The sequence below is a fragment of the Ambystoma mexicanum genome, chromosome 6q (genome assembly GCF_040938575.1).
Source record: "Ambystoma mexicanum isolate Mex_15411 chromosome 6q, UKY_AmexF1_1, whole genome shotgun sequence".
Classification (NCBI taxonomy): Eukaryota; Metazoa; Chordata; class Amphibia; order Caudata; family Ambystomatidae; genus Ambystoma; species Ambystoma mexicanum.
This window is the reverse complement of record NC_090937.1, coordinates 1,117,763,607-1,117,781,135: the sequence shown is the minus strand read 5'-3', so window position 1 is coordinate 1,117,781,135 and position 17,529 is coordinate 1,117,763,607. Positions and strand designations below refer to the sequence as shown.

Below are 17,529 nucleotides of genomic sequence, written 5' to 3'. Positions count from 1 at the left end.
TGTGCCTGCTGCTGGTGTCTCTGTACTTAAAACAGCACGAGGGCTGGAGGGCCCAGTCTCTCCTTTTGTTTAGAGTAACTATTCATCAACCAGCATCATGCTGGGTGATGACTAGTTACTCTAAACAAAAGGAGAGCTGGCCAGTCCAGCCCTCCTCCTGTTTCGAGTACGTAGTCACCAGGCAGCCTGTGCTGCACACTTACGCCTGCTACTTGCAGGTGTCAGTACTTCGGTTTAGAAAAAAGAAAAGGGTGCCTTTTCTTTTTTCTAAACCAAAGTGCGGACACCGGCAGGCAGCTTGTGTAACCGTGCAATCTATACACGGGCTGCCTGAGGTGTCGGCTGGCTGGGGCTAGTCAGAGGAGGGCTCCCGCAGGGCCCTGGCTCGGGAGCCCTTTCTGGAGACTGCAGGGACCCAGCCCCGGCTGGCGCTGGCCCACTTAAAGCCCTGGTTCCTCTCCCTCCCCCCACCCTTTGTCAATCTCCAGCACTACCAGAAATGTCATCCGGCCTAGTACAATAGTTCATTTCTCATTCTTATTGTCTCAAGGCCTTGTAAGAATGTCATTGGGCCTCATTACGAGGTAGGATGTAGCCATGGCGCTATTAGCGCCATGGCTACCTCCTTACCGCATTCCGGGTCCGTGTTCCCGGAATAGGGACTTACCGGGTCATTCCGACCTTGGAGGACCCGGTAAATCCCCATTCCGGGAACCATTCCCTATTCCCATTCGAGCCCCCATAGGGCTCAATGGGAATGGGGATGGAGCTAATTAGCTCTGAAGTCCCTTAACGGGTCCCTTCCATAACGCCTGGTAAAACCAGGTGTTGAGGAAGGGACCCGCTAAGGGACATCGGAATAGGGTGGTAAGGGATTACCGGCACCGCGCCCACCTCATAATGCGGCCCATTGTATTTTTCCCTTGCTCCCTCCTTTACCTTGAAGTGCTGTGAAGCACATGTGTGATAGGCGCTACACAAATAAACTATCAAACTATCCTATGTTTTGGTGCTCGTACTTTTCTACTGTGCCATCAAGATTCAGTTGGTGAATGCCATCCATTCCATTTACTCGCTGGATGGTGTGCCTCGCTCGTGGTGTTGGCATGCAGTGTCGCTTGCCCTGCCTGTGTGAGAGCGGCCGTTTCCAGACCCGCCACACGTCCTCTCCAGAGGCAGCTTGAATCGGGATATGAACGCGCCTGATGTATCGCATTCTGCGCAGCTGGGTTGCAGCGTGACCTTTGCTCTTCAAATGCCCGGAGGGCTCGTGTTTGTCCTGCTTGTGTGCCATGAAGCCCCGATGTCTCTTCCACGCCGCTCGAGAGTCTGCTATAATTTCACAATGGAAAAGGAAAGCGATAAAAGCCGATAAAAGCTGGTAAGTGAGAGTCTTGTGAATGGTTAACAGAGTTCATCGCCGGCGGGACAATGACAATGACAGGGTCGTTTCTCTGATGTAATATCACCAGAGCTGGGTGGCACTGCCCTCCCTCGTGCTGGCTTGGCTGTTGTCAGGCTGCGAGAAGAGTGTCTGGAGCTGGGAGGTGCTGGCCCTCCTATGGTGGCACACTGCCGCCAGGGTGGGGCCGGACACCTCGGCCTCTCACGCCCCGATACCCACCCACCATCGGTCCATGGATGGGGCCCCGCCCTGCATGCAAATCACACGTCTCCGGGTAGGTGTGCAGCGCAGGACACTTACTGGGCGTGTTTGCATAGGCAGCTCTGGTGAGCAGATGAGCGCAGGGGTCCGAGGCGAGCACAGGTGCGCGTTTTGGGCACAGGCAGCCGCCTTCGGAATCAGAGAACCTTTAGGGGAAGCGCACTGAAGCCTGACTGGCACTCGGGGGCAGGGGGGAAGCAACACACCCAGCCTTTCACATCAAGTCCCACCACTGGAAGGAGTTCCGCTGGACGACTTGCCCACATTGGACAGACAGCATGGGGTACACCGATGCAATTATTGATTCATCCGTCAACACCTGTGAAAAAGGTACGTGCATTTACTGCAATATTGAAGTTAGTTGAAAAGCAGCAGCGTCGCTCCGCTGTTGGCCATAATCTCGACTCTCTTTTTGAGGTAATCACGCAAATATGAAACGAGTAGAGATGACCAGAGTGCTCCGGAGCGGCCGCGGCTGTAGCCAGAGACACAGCACCAAACAGACCTCCCCGAACTGCGGGTAAACTCGAAAATCCGGGTGTGCTGGTTACACAGTCCGGTGCTCCAGAGCCAAGTAACTTTTGACTCGTGATATATTCGTATACCCCCACGTGCTGTGTTCCAACGGGTCATAATATCGAGGGGTAAAAAAGTCGCACACATTATAAGGACTGACCTGCGGGAGGCTGGAGCCCCCAGCAGCACTGAGGCTTGGGAATGGGACGTATCGATGGATAATCGGGAGGGGGGGGGCAATGAATGGGCGTTTGGTGCAGCCACCCACCACCCCAAGAAGAGAAAGCACCAGTTCGGTGCTTAGACACTCGACGTTATGACCGCGGTGTTCTGTCACGCTCACGTTCCGAGTGAATATCAATGCTATTCAAATGAATATTTACAAATCATTCTAAACTTGCATCAGTGCCAAGGGAGCCACCATGCTAGCGCAGATGGTATGTGACTATGCTTTTGCACGGCGTCACATCCCCACTTTAAGTAGTTATCTAAGTGTCAGGCCCTGTCTGGCGTGTTTTACCCCCCCCCCCCTTGGGAAGCCATACAGCCTGGCTTCAGAGTCTGCTGGGAAGGAGAGCAAGAGTGAAGTCAGCTGAGAGGAAAGGCTTTCTGTACGCGTGGGCGCGTCTTATTCCACTATACATGGACTATCTTCTAGAACCCAGAAGAGTGAGTGCTGGGACAGCACACTACGCATTAGTATTCCAAGACCGTTTTGGAAGAATTGTAGCTTCCATTACTACAGAGATCAAGTAGTGTTGGGCGCATGGGGAGCTCAGGGGCATGCTTGGGCAACCCTGGCAGGTATGCAGCCTTAAATATCTACCCACAAGCCTGTGGGACATTGTACTGCTGGGGAGGATATTTTTGTTGTTTTAAAGTAATTGCTTTCCTCGTTTCGCACGAAAAAAAACAAAAACCAAATGGTGAATGCGCATTTACCATTTAATATCAAACAAGGGGAGCCGGGGTTGAGGGGGTGGACCCTGCTTACCTTGTTTGGCATTATAGGCTTAAGAGGTTGCGGGGGACAATAAAAGAAAACTGAAAAAGGGACCCTGCTGCGCCAGCTCTGACCCACGTTATTGGGGGGGAACTGACGATGCAAGGATAGAGGAGAGTCGATGGCACACTTCTGTCGGTGCCGCGGAAAACGTAGTGTGAGGGGTAGAGGGATGCGGATGACTGGAAAGTGATCTATGTGATCACTGCGTAGTGCGATTTTGGAATTCGATATTTTTGGATTCACAATTTTTGCTGTGTAGTAATCACGCAGATCCGCTTTCGTCTGGCTTCTATAGTTCATGATTTCCAGGGCCAGGGGTCGGGCATATTCTGTACTGGCAACCCACCTCTGGACAAATAAGTCTTAAGGAAATGCGTTAACCAGTCTCAATAATTTCATGAGTGTGCTATGTAAGTACCACAATATGTCTACCTACCGTAAATACATAATGTATGGTAAATAGCTCTGACGGGTTGAGTTCACGTAAATCGCACCATGGCACCTGTACATCTCGGTTGGTTTTCAAGAGCCATGAATTGTTATGGTTAATTCTTTGAAAGGGAACCCCTTGTGTGCAGTAACAAATGAAGTTGTAAAGGTCAGGAGCAATTTAACAAGTGCTAAAAAGGCCTGTCCCATGCTGGCCAGTAGCACCACAATGTCATGTTCCCCATGTACACTCTGAATCCCATGTTCAACAGCAGACATGCCTCTGTTTTGAATATTCTGTCACAGGAATGTAATAGAGCGGCAGGAGCCCTCTTAGCAGTTACCCCGATTGCCAGCAAGATGGTGCTTGGGCCCAACAAACTATGCCGCAAGGACGGAGACTAAAAACACAGTGCAAAGTTTTACTGTCTTTCATATCAATCAAACTGACAAGGGCGGCAATTGAACAACATAACGTCTTCAAAGCTCTCATCCTCCAAACGTGTGTCACATCACTTTAACTGTAAATAACATCACAAAAACACGGTCCACACCCCAATCCTATCAGGGAAGGGAATTGGTCAGTTTAGGAAAACTATATATGTAATATATAGGGGTTAGTATAACCAATGGGTAGCCATGTCTGGTGACTCCTCCTAGGACCATCTCTGAATGCAACAAATACAAAGTTGCAGGTTAGCAGAGATATTATTGGTGGCTGCAACAAAATATACTTAACGTGAAAGGTAGTTAAGGATTGGACAGAACAGGGTTCCCCAGCCTTGGGACTTTGGACAGCTACCAGGCTGAGTGAAACTCTCAAGGCAATGGGAGTGATCGCGAAGGTGCTGTATGTTACCAACATGTTGCCGCCTCTGATCGCCTAAGCCCTGAGACAGTACATCCAGCTTCTGAACTTGTATAGTAGCTGTATCTTTCCAGCTCTGGTTCGATGGGAACAGCTCTTCTGCCATCTACCTCGAATGAATAGGCTCTGTCCTGCTCTTTCAGATCACCTGTGTAGGGATCATGAAATGGAGCTCTCCTGTCTGTAATTATGAGGATTTGAGCTTGTATTCTCGCAGGTGCTCTATTGTCTGTGTGAACTGGACATTTTTGGTCTCTGCTTGTCCTTGGCGATGCTGTGCACAGTGCCTGCACTGGAAGCTCTGCCTGTCTGCATTCTGAATTTTGCCTTTCTTTCCCCATTCACTTCAATGAACCTATGGCTTCCATCTTGGTTCTTATGGCCGTCAATGTTAGTCGCAAGCTAAATGTATGTATTCTTGGGCGTCTTGCTGTTTCCGCATAGCTTAAAGAGGTGCTGGTGTAGGTTGTCGGTCCTCTAACTATTATGAGTCATAAGCATTTGTTTCGTGTCTATCAGCAATAAACTGACGTGTTCGTGTATCTTTGTGCATGGATGCCTATATGCTTCATATGTAATGCATCTATGGCATGATGTCAGTGGTGACAGTGATGTTGATGAAGACATCATCAGCTCTGTTAGTAGTCAGCCAACTTGCTCGATCAATGACAAGTGTATCTCTTTCATGTCATCGATGGGGTACGGTTTGAATGGTTGTCTGAGAGAGTAACGTTTCTCACATCTGCGATACATCAACAATGGCAATAAAGGGCCTAGGAGTGATGTGCATTTCTAATTTCTCTGCCTACGGGCTGCAAATGGGGTGACTGTCAGGAGGACCACACCAGGGTCCCCCTCTTTAGGAACATCATGCCTATAGTGATGTCCATTTTATGTCATGTTATGAGCATTTGTAACATGCACAGTCACCCAAGGGCATCATGGCGCGAGGACAGCGCACAGAAGACTAATGAGTAGCAGCTATCTAAAAGAGCAGCGTTTTCAGAAAACGGTGAAATTGGAGGTGATTCTCAACATGCCTAAGGATAACAGGTAGCTCATTCCATAATTTGGCTCGCTCGGATCAGGGGCTAAATCCAGCAATAATTGCTGTGTGTGGAGCAATCTGATGGCTGATGGCTGCTCTACTGCACTCCCTCTATGGACCTGGGTATCCTTTTTCCCCTTTCAAAGTCTTCTAACCCAAAACAAAACAAAACACTTACCCGCCCCTTCTTTCCACCTTTAGCCACGCCGACCTTCTTCACCTGAAGGCTGCTGTTAACATGGACAAATTACACACCCTTGAGCTTCCTGTCTAATGTGCCTCACACCATGTTTATTGTGTTTTCTTTATTTTTGTGGACAAACAGCTTGCACGGTGCGTGCTGAGCCTTCTCTCCACAAAAATAAACTTTGGGTGTGAGGCCATGGTCATAGGCGTGTCCAGGAAGTGGCCTGCGGTGGCACGTGCTACCCCTGGAATCTGATTGGCCACCCTATTATCCTGAACTATGGTCATTATGTGTGTGTGTGCTCATACTTCGTGCCACCCCTGCATAAGTCAGTGCCCCACTTGGGCCACTCCAGACAAAAGAGTCTGGACATGGCACTGTCCACAGTGCCAAATACTTAAATTACCGCAGCTACGGATTATTGAGCCCGTAACAGCTCCAAAACCTCGTCAAATGCCCGTGCTTTGCTCTGGCCTTTTTGCTTGACCGGTCAGGCCAGCTTTCTACAGAGGCCATTACCTCCTCATTACATTAGATACACTTCTAACAGGCGACAGGGCTGTTTAGGACCTGCAATGTAGGATGTGAACCCGCTGTGTTGGTGGTGCTGATGGAAACCCTTTGAAGATCATGTTGCATCTGTAAAATGTATCTTTTGCAAAAATACCAGAGCCCCTAGTCCTAGAACACACTTGAGAAAATGTACCCCCACCTGATGGACTTGTGGCTCTGTGTGCCTACATGCGTGTTCAATAGGTTGAGGTTGAATGAGTGCTCACATGTGTGAGTGTGCAAGTCTGTGCAGTGGCGTAACACAACATTTGGGCCCCCCCTGCAAGCCATGCTGAGGGCCTCCCCACCCCCAGTTCAGCAACAAATCATGGGTCACACCACACTCTGGGCCGGCCTATATTACCACGCTTGCGCAATACGCACAAGCGTGCTGCTTCAAGGGTATGCCGCACACTGTACTAGGAGCAGCATATATATATATATATATATATATATATATATATATATATATATATATATATATATATATATATATATATATATATATATATATATGTGTGTTTAAATGCATTATACAGCACACTTTCTGAGAAAAATTGGCTAAAAAGCCAGAGCGTTTGCAATTGTTTTGTAGGGTAACACCAGTCCAAAAATCCAATACATGCAAGGCACCAACAGTGCACAGGAGCATTAATGCTTTCATTAATTGACTGCTTTGCTATTAAAAATGCAATGCCACAATGAAAACATGTCCAACTGGCTGTACAACGTAGACCAGTCTAGACGCATAATAACATATTACAGTAAAGAATGCCAGGCCATATTTAGACATACCTAGACTGGTTGCACCAAAATGGCAGTCGAAGCAATAACCGTTATGGTTGTTTTATCACAGATGCCCAGACAAATATACAATGCCACAGTAAGAAACGGCTAGACTGGCAGTAACCAAATGCCAGTCGAGCCAGGTAATTATATTTAGCAGAACTGCTTTATCAGAGATGCCCTGTTAAAGAAAGTCAAGCCAAACTAAGAAATGACTAGACTGGCTGCACCAAAACGCATCTCTAGCCACTAATACCACATTTCATGCCTGCTTAGCCTGGAGATGGATTGCCATTGCGATTTATCTCACAATCCCTGCCCCCACATAACCCTTCTCCCTCCAACCCCCCTGCTCCAACTCCCAAAATCAGCACATCGGCCCATAATTACCTCCACGTCCCTCTTCCTTGTCCCAGTGCTGACCTATGAGGCACCTTCCCTCATAGGTAAGTACAAGGATGAGGAAGAGTGGGGCTAGAAGTAATGAAGATTACAGGTAACTAAGCCAGGCATTACCTCCGTGTCCCGCTACCTCATCCCAGTACTTGTGTATGAGGCAAAGTGCCTCATACACAAGTACTGGAATGAGGAAGAATGGGGATACAAGTAATGAAAATTACCAATAGGTAATCATGGCATTAAACACAAGCAGTTACACAACACCATTGATCTGTCTGGGCTTCAGTCCTCTCCCCCAACCCCTGAAATTATGGGCTATGTTGACTCAACCTGGCTGACCTACAAAACTGTTGCCGGACAGAACAGGACACAGATGTTATACGGCGCCTGTGTTTTGTCATTAAGGCCCAGCAAATAATAACGTAAAGCATTTCACTGTTCCTTTTTAGGCAGTTGAAATTGTGATGTGGGTTTAGTGCTTGCAAGCCAGGGGAGTGATTGGAAGGGTAGAGAGGGGACAAGAGGCCGCTCATTCTCACAGCTGTCCATAAGTGCATACTTTCAGACTTAAAGGAGAGAGGTAACTACTTGTAACATTGAAGTTGCACAAGAATAGTCTCATTAGAATGCGCAAAGAAGGTTGCCCCTCCCACACCACTCGTGAAGTTAGCGCCTCTCCCAACATTTGAAGGCTTAGCCGTCTCCCGAAATTTAGGTTTTGCTGAGCCCCTGAACACAAACACACACACCATTCACCATGCACATGCACACACACACACACAAACACATGCACACCCAGCCACCCATACATTTGAGTGTGTACCCTTTCACCATACAGGCACGCTCAGGCAGCCACCCATACATTTAAGTGTGCACCTTTTCACCATACACTCATACACGCACACCCAGCCACTCATACATTTGAGTGTGCACACTATCACTATACACTCACACAGGCATATCCAGGCCGCATGATGCAACCATGAATACACATTACATTATATAAATACATATACACACACTTACATGCATGGACACATTTAAAGAAAATACATTTTCTTACCTTTAATCCGTTGGTCCAGGGAACGAGACCATCAGCTCCCTGCAGTAGCCAGGAATGCTTGTTTCCGTCATCTGCAGAGGATTGGGAGGCCCCCATGTCATGGGGTAGAGGGGAGTCCCCTTGCTTCAAAAATAAATGGTTTCTTTTTGAAGTCACTCTGACTTCATAAAGAAATTATTTCCACTAAAGGACCAAACCGGCAAAGTGACTTCAAACAGAAACTATGAGCCTCATTACGAGTGTGGCGGTCTGGAGACAAGGGTGTCGGTAAGCTTACTGGCAGCCTTGTTTCCGGACCGCCACACTCAGAGTCTGCCTGCTGGGGCCGCTGCACCCGACAGGTCTGACCCTGGCAGGCACAGCGGCCCCAGTAGGCAGACTCATCACAGAAGCACTGGCACCGTTAGTGACGGCGCAAGTGCTTCCGTGAACCCATGGGGACTAACATTTTCTGCACCTAGCTTCCCGGTCCGCCGGGACTTGTAGTGTCCCGGTAGCACCGGGAAGCTATGTGTCAGAAATGGTGTTACACTGTCGGTAATGAGGCCCTATTCCTTTTTGAAATTACAGGGCTCCCGCCCCATGCTCCTGCTTCCACGTCATGAGTTGGGGGAGCCTTCGGACTTCATAAAGAAATAGAATCTTTTTTTTAGTCACTCTGTCTTCATAAAGAAATAATTTCTGTAAAAAAAATTCTTATGAAGGCAGAATGATTTAAAAAAGAAACGTTCTTTTTTCTGTTTTTACATTGTTTTGCAATAAAAAATATTTTCTTTGTCTGAGGGGCCCCTCCCATGACATGGACAGGGCCCCCGCACTGCAGGGGTTGCAGGGGCTCCAGTTACGCCAGTGAGTCTGTGTGTGTTTATATATGTGTATGTATATCTGTGACTGATTGTGTGTCTATGTGTGTGCGTGTGAGAGTGTAACTACAATGCATAGATGTGTTTGTTTACAGGGGGAAAGTGGGCCACAAATGAAAGTCCGTTACAATCAATGTCGGCATGTATAGTGCATCAACAACATCAAAGAGATCTAAAGTGGCAATGCTGGCATAGATTCTGGGCACAGCTTCATGAAAGTAATTTGCAGTGGCAATGCTGCCATGCAATGTGGGTGCAGCTACATGAGATCTTTGCAGGTATTTTGGGCTTGACATCATAGTGGTTTACAGTGTGGGATGTATTTACCCATGCATCCGAGCCATACCTCAAAACTGTGCAGTACTGACATGGAAAACATCATGATGGCCAGAGCTTCCCAGAAAATGCACAGGGAAATGCATGAAGAATAGGCTGCCACTCATTTTTGCCGATGTTATGGGCACAGAAGGAAACTGCCTAAAACCACCATTGGACTACCCACACAGTAGTCTGAAACCATTGGGAATGGCAATGCTGATTGCCAAAAGCAAACCCATAACTGTTGGGAATTCATTTTCTTAAATCCCAAAAATGGGTGCAGTACCAGTACTCACCACTATCCAAAAGCCGGCAGTTTAAAACCACCCTGTGTTTCTCTGAAGGCAGGCTCAAACTGTCTATTTTAAACATTGCAACACATCTAAAAACTCACTGGACACCAGCAGACATTTGGCAGAATGGAGTTTTGTGTGCCTACAAAATCTGGGAAATGAAGAGCCCAGAACGATGCTTATAACAAAACTGGCTGAGCTATGGAGTCAGCAGTTTAAGTTGCACTGGATTTAAAGACACTAAAATCGAAAATGTTTAGATTAAATGAGTGACCTATGTTTGGTGTCACATGCCCTTGTAACTGTTGAAATGTCATAGTGTTGCACTTAGAATCAGCATTCTAGCTGCATGTGTAAAATTGCAAGTTAATTTAAAAAGCAACAAAAAAACATGACAGTTAGCTGAAAGTCTGGCTTAAGGAACTGAATTCTGCCTGGCAACTACCCCCATCAGGAGTGAAACTTGAGTCACAGCTGTGTTCCCAGGCCTAGCTGCCCTTTTGCTGCTCACACCAAAAGGGATATGACACTTCCCTGATTGAATTACCTGTGCTCTACAGGAGCTCTGAACAAAGCCTGTCTTGACTCAGGCAAAGGTTTTATTACAGCGGTCGTAAAATGTAGCTTCCTCTTGGCAGAAGCTGGGAGGAGCACTGCCTGTGAGAGCAAGCTGGCTTGGCAGAACTGGAAAAACCAGAAATTCAACCTTGTGCTGAGGGTAAACCACACCCCTTTGGAGCCAGAACATAACTCTAAAAAGATGAATAACTCATAGAGCGGACATGTGAAAATTTTATAAATGATACCATAATTCTTGTGATTTTTCTGCCCACAGTTTAAGAGGTTTTTAGAACCGGTGGTATGTTCAGGGGGGTGTCAGCGGAAAAGTGGATATAACTCTAAATGTATGCATGTTAAAAATCTGAAACTTCATCAGTTAATGTCCATACTCCCTGCGCACATGTATGTAAAGTTGGGTCAATGTCAGAAATTGAAAAATCAGTTAAAAAGTCAATTATGTGCCATTTCTGAATGCAAGCTCTTAGAAACAACAGATTTGGACAGAGACATGGCTAAATTCAGTCACACCATGTATATGTAGTTTCTAGCAACTGTGTAACTGTGAAATATGTCTTTTGTTATCAAATATAGAATGTGTGCAATCTGACAGAGGAGTGTCCTATCTGCAAGCCATAAAATGACATCACTCTGACACAACTTAGCTTCGCCAATCAAGTGAGGAATGGAAATTTGACCAATGACAAGTGAGAGGGGCAAGTTTAGTTATGACCAACATACCCACCCACTCTCAAAACACATAAAAGCAGACAGACAGGACAGATAGGGACCTTCAATTCCATTTGCTGCAACGCGCTCTGCCGGACCATACAACATCCAGAGATCCAGACTTCAAATTCATCAACCTCCAGAAAGCCAAACTAGAGACTTCAATCTATCCAGAACTAAGAGACCAGACCAGAGAGCGAGCAGTTCCAGAGACCAGACGCTGTGCCCAGAGAGAGACCAGAGCCCAGTCTAAAACCCTGACCAGATCCGTGATGAGGCCCATTTAATTCAAGAATATAGTGTGAGTACCCAGCAGAACTGTGTAGAACCAATCTCTTAGTTTAAATTCATCTAATTCAATCTATTTAACCTAAGTAGAACTGCCTGATAGCTCCAAATCTGTCACCTGTCATTCTAGCTGCAAAATCTGTCACTTGTCATTTTGAGCTTTTAAAATTTCAAATCTGAAAAACGACCGTTATTTAATCACTCATATCTCTGCAACCGTTTGTGCTAGAGACTTGCAATAACTTTCATCTGAAAGGTTAGAATCGTGGCTTTCCTACGAACCTAGAACCGCATTCCTACCCCCTATAGTTTTACCGCAATCGCGGAACACGCATCCACGAATTTTGCCGCGATTTGCAAATTTCTCAACGTGTGAAACAGCAGTTTGCTTGCCTTCTATTTGCCAGAAAATCGTTTGCCTCATAAAAACTATCCCTGAATCATTGCAAGAGTGAGCCTGAGCTAATATTAACTTGATTTCACTCACCCTGAACCTCCTAGAATGAATTAAAAGCATTTTAACATATTTTCACTCCATTGCTAGCACATATCAAAGCATTTTGCCTGTGTTTTCAAACTTCTGTAGTCTAAGCTTGCTGGGGTGAACTGAATCACATTTGATTGCATTTCTGAGAACTGTGTGTTTTCCTTCCATTTCCTTGCCTTGCATCAAGGGGGGGAGTGAATAGCCAGAGAAAAGTGATTACATTGTTTGGTTGAAATCATATTGAGTATTTTCTGTACTGCATTCATTGAATAGTGCATCCACCTGAGCTTACATAAAGCATTCTTTACCACCTTCTTCTTTTGTTCCTATTTACCAGTGTGCTATCTTATCCATTTCATGTCAACTCATTAGTGATTATAAAGAAGTGTGCTAGTGCCAGATTCTCCGTTGTTAATATTTATCATATCAGATTAAGTGTGATCTTCAATTATTAATTTACTATAAAGCGTGATATCTATATCTATTGTTTAAATTATCAAATAAACCTTTTAACTTGCAAAACAGAACTACTTCTTGGCTCAGTGGGGTCAGGAGGATTCCAAGAGAGGGGTGTTATATAGGGGTAGTCATCCAGAACGCATGAACTGGACATAAAGATATATCAATAAGGGTTTTCATTCAGTATTATAGACTAGGCGTTGACTTAAGCTGTAGTGTTGAATTGAATCCTCTTACAAAGTGGGGGCTCGTATCCGGGATTCTGGGTTAGAATACCACTTGTGCAGATTAATACAGTGTGCCAGCTGACCAGATACACATATCCGGTTTGATCACCACGCTGTGTTACGCTTTAAAGCATTCCTCAAAAGGGACACTCCAGGAAAAGTTCTGTTCTGCAAAAATAAAATACTAACTTCTGTAAGTCAGGACAGAGACCAATCTCTAGAATGACGACCTTGGTAGATATGAAAATAGCCAGAGAGCACCTCTTGCATAAGCTATTTGTGAGAGGTGAATGGACCGAACAGGGCCAGGATGCCTGGTTGCAGGCCATCACGCGACAGGTCACTGAAACAGGGTCAGACTTATGGAGAGATCAGGGTCCATTACATGTGGCCCTGAGTGAACTATATATGGCTCCTAAGGCCAAAGATGAACACGACAAGATTGTTAGGATAGCGGCATACCTGTACCTATATATGGGAGACATGCAGGATAGATGTGCTGAAAGCCAAAATCTGGCAAATAGGCAACAGATGGCGTTAGAGAAGGTCAAATCTGACCTGGTCTCTTCTGAGCAGAGGCTGCAGAGGAGCCAGGAGTCAGAAGATGATAGTAGGCAGCACATCATTAAAATAAAGAAGGATATGGATGTGCTGCAACAGGAAAAGGTAGAACAGGATACCAGATTTCTGGCCTTGCAGAAGGAATACCAAGAAGGTTTGGATTCCCTACTGCAAAACCAGAAAAAGCTGGAGCAACAACTGGACTTCAACAGGGTATTTGCTGAGCAGGTAGTCACCCTGCAAGGCCACCTAGATAGAGTGAAGGCAGAGAGCAACAAACTAATTCTGAAAGACCTGGATACCCAGGCAGAGTTTGATCAGGAGCACCAGAATGCTGGTGCCTTCCAAAGGCAAAGGGACGACCTGGCGGCACAGATGCAGGCTCTTAGTCAGGAAAGGGATACCTTAGGCCAGGAAGTCTGCCATTTAAAAAGAAAAATGGAAGAAAATCACCTGGCCCACCAGGGACTGGGTGACCTCCAAAAAGAACACCAGAACTTGCTAGAGCACACCAGGAGGGTGGAGGATGCTCTAGCAAGAAAGGAGCAGGCCAATAGGGACACAGCTCAGGAGGTAACCCTCCTGCAGCAAAGACTGGCCCAGTTCTCCAGGACCAACCAGGAAGTACAGAGGGAAAATGAGGCTCTCTGCCAGCACAATGAGAGGCTCCAGCAACAGGTAGCGATGCAGGAGAAACTGATAGAGTCGAGTAAGGCCTTAACAGAGGAACTGAAAGCACAAATGCAGGCTCTTGCATTGCAACAGGGAGCAGGGGCGGATAGAGATGAGGTCCGCTGGGAAAGAGAGACTCCTGACCATAACCGCAGGAGCCCTAACACCAGGGGCCTTCATCTCCCCCAGTCCCTGGACTCTACCACCCCCATGTCCCCTGGCGCACATGAGCACAGGGCCACAGGGATGGCAGATTACTATCCAGCTAAGAGTATGGGGCTCATAGGCCAGTACCACTCAGGAATGGAGGGGTGGGCATCCGGGTATGGGCACCCAAGTACAGTACAGTTCAGTGGGGAACCCCAGGAGAGTAGGCCCATTAAGGGCATCCTGAAGACCTCTGCCCAGTTAGGTCAGTGGAGGGGGTACCCATCAAATCCTGGCAGCAAGGAGGAATCTGAAGACTCCTCTGAACTGCGCAGGACACAGGAGACCAGGTCCCCACATTCTGCCAGCCATTCCCAGGCTCGCAGAATCCGGGAAAACCTGGAAGAACAGACGGGAACATCTGGGAGCAGTGCCTCTGAGTCCGAGGACGAATGGACAAGGGTTACCCGAACCAAAAAGGCCAATAAGGCAAAAAGGGCCTTGCTGAAGGACCCCTTAAAGCAGATTAAGGCGATCAGGAGCGTCATCACGCCTTACCATAAGAACGCTAAGTATTCTGTTTGGGAGCACTTAGAGTTGTTTGAACAAATGATGGAGACTTTCCATTTGAAGGACAGCCAAAGCTGTATTCAATATGTAAAGTGGACCTTCTCCCCGGAATACTCCAGTTTCTTTGCGGGGCTGGAGGACCAAAATCATTTAAGATGGTCCACCTATAAGGCGGCCATCTTGAAACATTTTTCTGTTCACAGAAATCCTCAAGAGGCTCGCAAGGCGGCCTACAATTTGCAATGTGGGGAGGATCAGGCCCCACAAGAATTTGTGCAGGAGTTAAAGCGGGCTTTTGCACAGACCACAAGAAGGGTGCGCACGGATAGCAGGGAATTTATTAATACGTTTTTCCATGCCTTGCCCAAATATATCATGACCCAGCTCGTGAGGGATTTTCACGAGAAAAGATCTTTAGACTGGGTCATTGAACAGGCTACCCGGATCTATGAGGTGCAGAAACCGATAGATAGCAAAAGTAATGCCCAGAAAAACCCCAAAGCCAACAGCACCCCTGCTGCTGCCAAGGTGGCAGAGGTAAAGGTCACCCCCGTTTTGGATTTGGAGATGGGGGGGCCTAAAAACCTACCTGCACCTAATAATGCTAGGCCCAGGAGGTCCTCGGGTTAGTCACAGACAGGGAGCCAAGGAGGCAGCCCCACAAATGGGGTCCCTCGCTCTCCTGATTATGTAAGTCCCCGTTACAAGGGAAATCGACCCATCCTGGGTTATGTGTGGACTCCTCCAGCCCAAGGGGGGGATCCAGCCAAGCACCTAACCCAGGGAACTTCCCTCCAAACTTCCCACAGGAGGGCAGAAATTTACCAAACCCTGGGCAGAACTTTTTCCCCAGATATCCACCCGACTTTCAGCCCCAAAACCATCCATCCTTCTTTCCCCAATTCCCTGAGCCCAGACCACTGAATCCGGGAGAGGGGAGGCCAAGGGTGGAGGGGTACCCAAATCTTCCCAACCCGGGGTACTACCAGAGAAGGGATAGCTACCCTTCCCGGGATCAGCCCAGGGGAGAAAACAGGGCCCCGTATCAGCCTGAGCGGGTTTCCCAGTTAGAGCGCCAGGTTCAAAACATGGCGCGGGATCTGGGTCACATACTGAAGGCTCAGCAGAACCCTCAGATCAGCGTGCCGGCGCAGAACGCACCCAACTCTGGACCTGGTGCTCCAGAACAATGACGGGGGCAGCACCCCGATAACACACCGGTTCCCAGGGAGGAGGCACAAGGGGAAGGGGGGTGTAAAGCCTTGGAGGAAGCTTCCTTCCTCACTTGTAAACAGCCCCTGGAAACCCAGGAACCGGAAACAAAATCTCCTGCCCCTGAAAGTCTGCCTCCTAAGGAGCAGAGGGGGGGTAGGAGAAACACAAGACCCAAACAGACTCAGTTTGAGGAGGAGGTACAGATCTTCCAATTTGAGGGAGAGGGATCCTCAGAGGATCCTGGGAAAAGGATCTTCTCCTTCAGAGATGGGGGAACTCCTCCCAAAGAAAAATGGGTCCCTAGGGATGCAAATCCAGACTGGGGAGATGTGGAGACTGAGCTACCGCCGCCCACCATCTCATCCCAGAACCAACAGCAAGAAAATCCCCTGGTTCAAACCCATCCTGGTGACTGCCTCCAAAAAGGGGGGGGCGGCCCAGAACCGGAGCCAGGGGAACCCAAAATGGCTCTGATCTCCAGTTGCCAACTTTTTCTTTCAGATTCCCAAGGCTCTCCACAGAATTCTGCCCAAATCTCTTCGCTAGCGATGTCCAAAACCAGAAAGTTAGCCCACCAGTTGTCCAAAAATGTGCATTATCTGTGCCCCCTTGAGGAGAAGGAGGGAAGATACTATGCCCCGGTACAAGTACAGGGGCAGGGTACAATTTCAGCGCTGGTGGACACGGGATCTCAAGCTACCCTTCTGTCCAGAAGGGCCTTTGACGAACTGAATGCAGGAAGGGGAGAGAATTACCAAATTCCTCTCACCTCTCTTCCTGGGCAACTCCAGAACTTTGACGGGAAGGAAATTCCCGTCGAGGGGACGGCAGATTTGGACATTAAAATTGGGCGACACAAGTTGAAACACCCGGTCATAGTAGTGACTCCAGAGGGCACCCCTTGTTTACTAGGGAATGACCTCCTGAGAAGGTTGTCACCCCTAATAGATTGCGTAAACAAGGTCCTCTGGACCCAGACTAGCCGACCAATAAAATTAAAACAGAGTGTCAACCATGTTAGTTTAAACGGCACCTGCCACATGGTTGAACAAAAATCTGACCAAGTAGAATTTCACTTCCAGAATAACCAGATTCCAGATGTGACAGTAATAGCAGTAGGACAACACACTGGTGATGGAGGGTCCTCTCTATTTCTGAAAATCAACCTTCCTTCCAGTCTAAAGTGGTACTCCACGCTGGAGGGAAACACTCTGAGATTCTATACTAATCTGCAATCAGAAACTCCCACTCCTATAGTCCAGAAAGATGTGAAATCAGCTCAGAGCCTGGCTGATATTCAGCAAATTGGAGAGCAGTTGTTCATCCCTGTCCAATTAAATGATGGGAAGGACTCTGTTCTCGCTCGAGTGTGTGTGAACAATGGTAAGAGCTTCATCAGCGAAGCCATGTTCCGCCAACTCCCAAAAGATCCAGCCATTCCCACATTCAAACTGATAGACAAATGGGAAATGGACCTGGAAGCACCTAATTCCAAACATCTCCTGCCAAGCAGGTGTATGCTCAAAATCTCCATTGGCAACAAGAGCATAGTCCACAATTGTTGGGTCGTGCGAGACGTCCCTGCCGCCTTTTACTTAGGCAGTGACATTCTCAATCGCTTT

At 47.5% G+C, this 17,529-nt stretch overlaps 1 protein-coding gene across 1 annotated transcript in view; it reads left to right on the top strand.

The window, feature by feature from the left end:
• Positions 1-1,633: 1,633 nt before the first annotated feature.
• The window catches only part of NIPAL1 (NIPA like domain containing 1), a 258,775-nt gene continuing 242,879 nt past the window's right edge, over positions 1,634-17,529 (top strand). Inside the window, exon 1 of the mRNA XM_069631705.1 lies at positions 1,634-1,996. Coding sequence (XP_069487806.1) covers positions 1,945-1,996 — 52 coding nt within the window. The 5' untranslated portion in view covers positions 1,634-1,944. The remainder of the gene's footprint in view (positions 1,997-17,529) is intronic.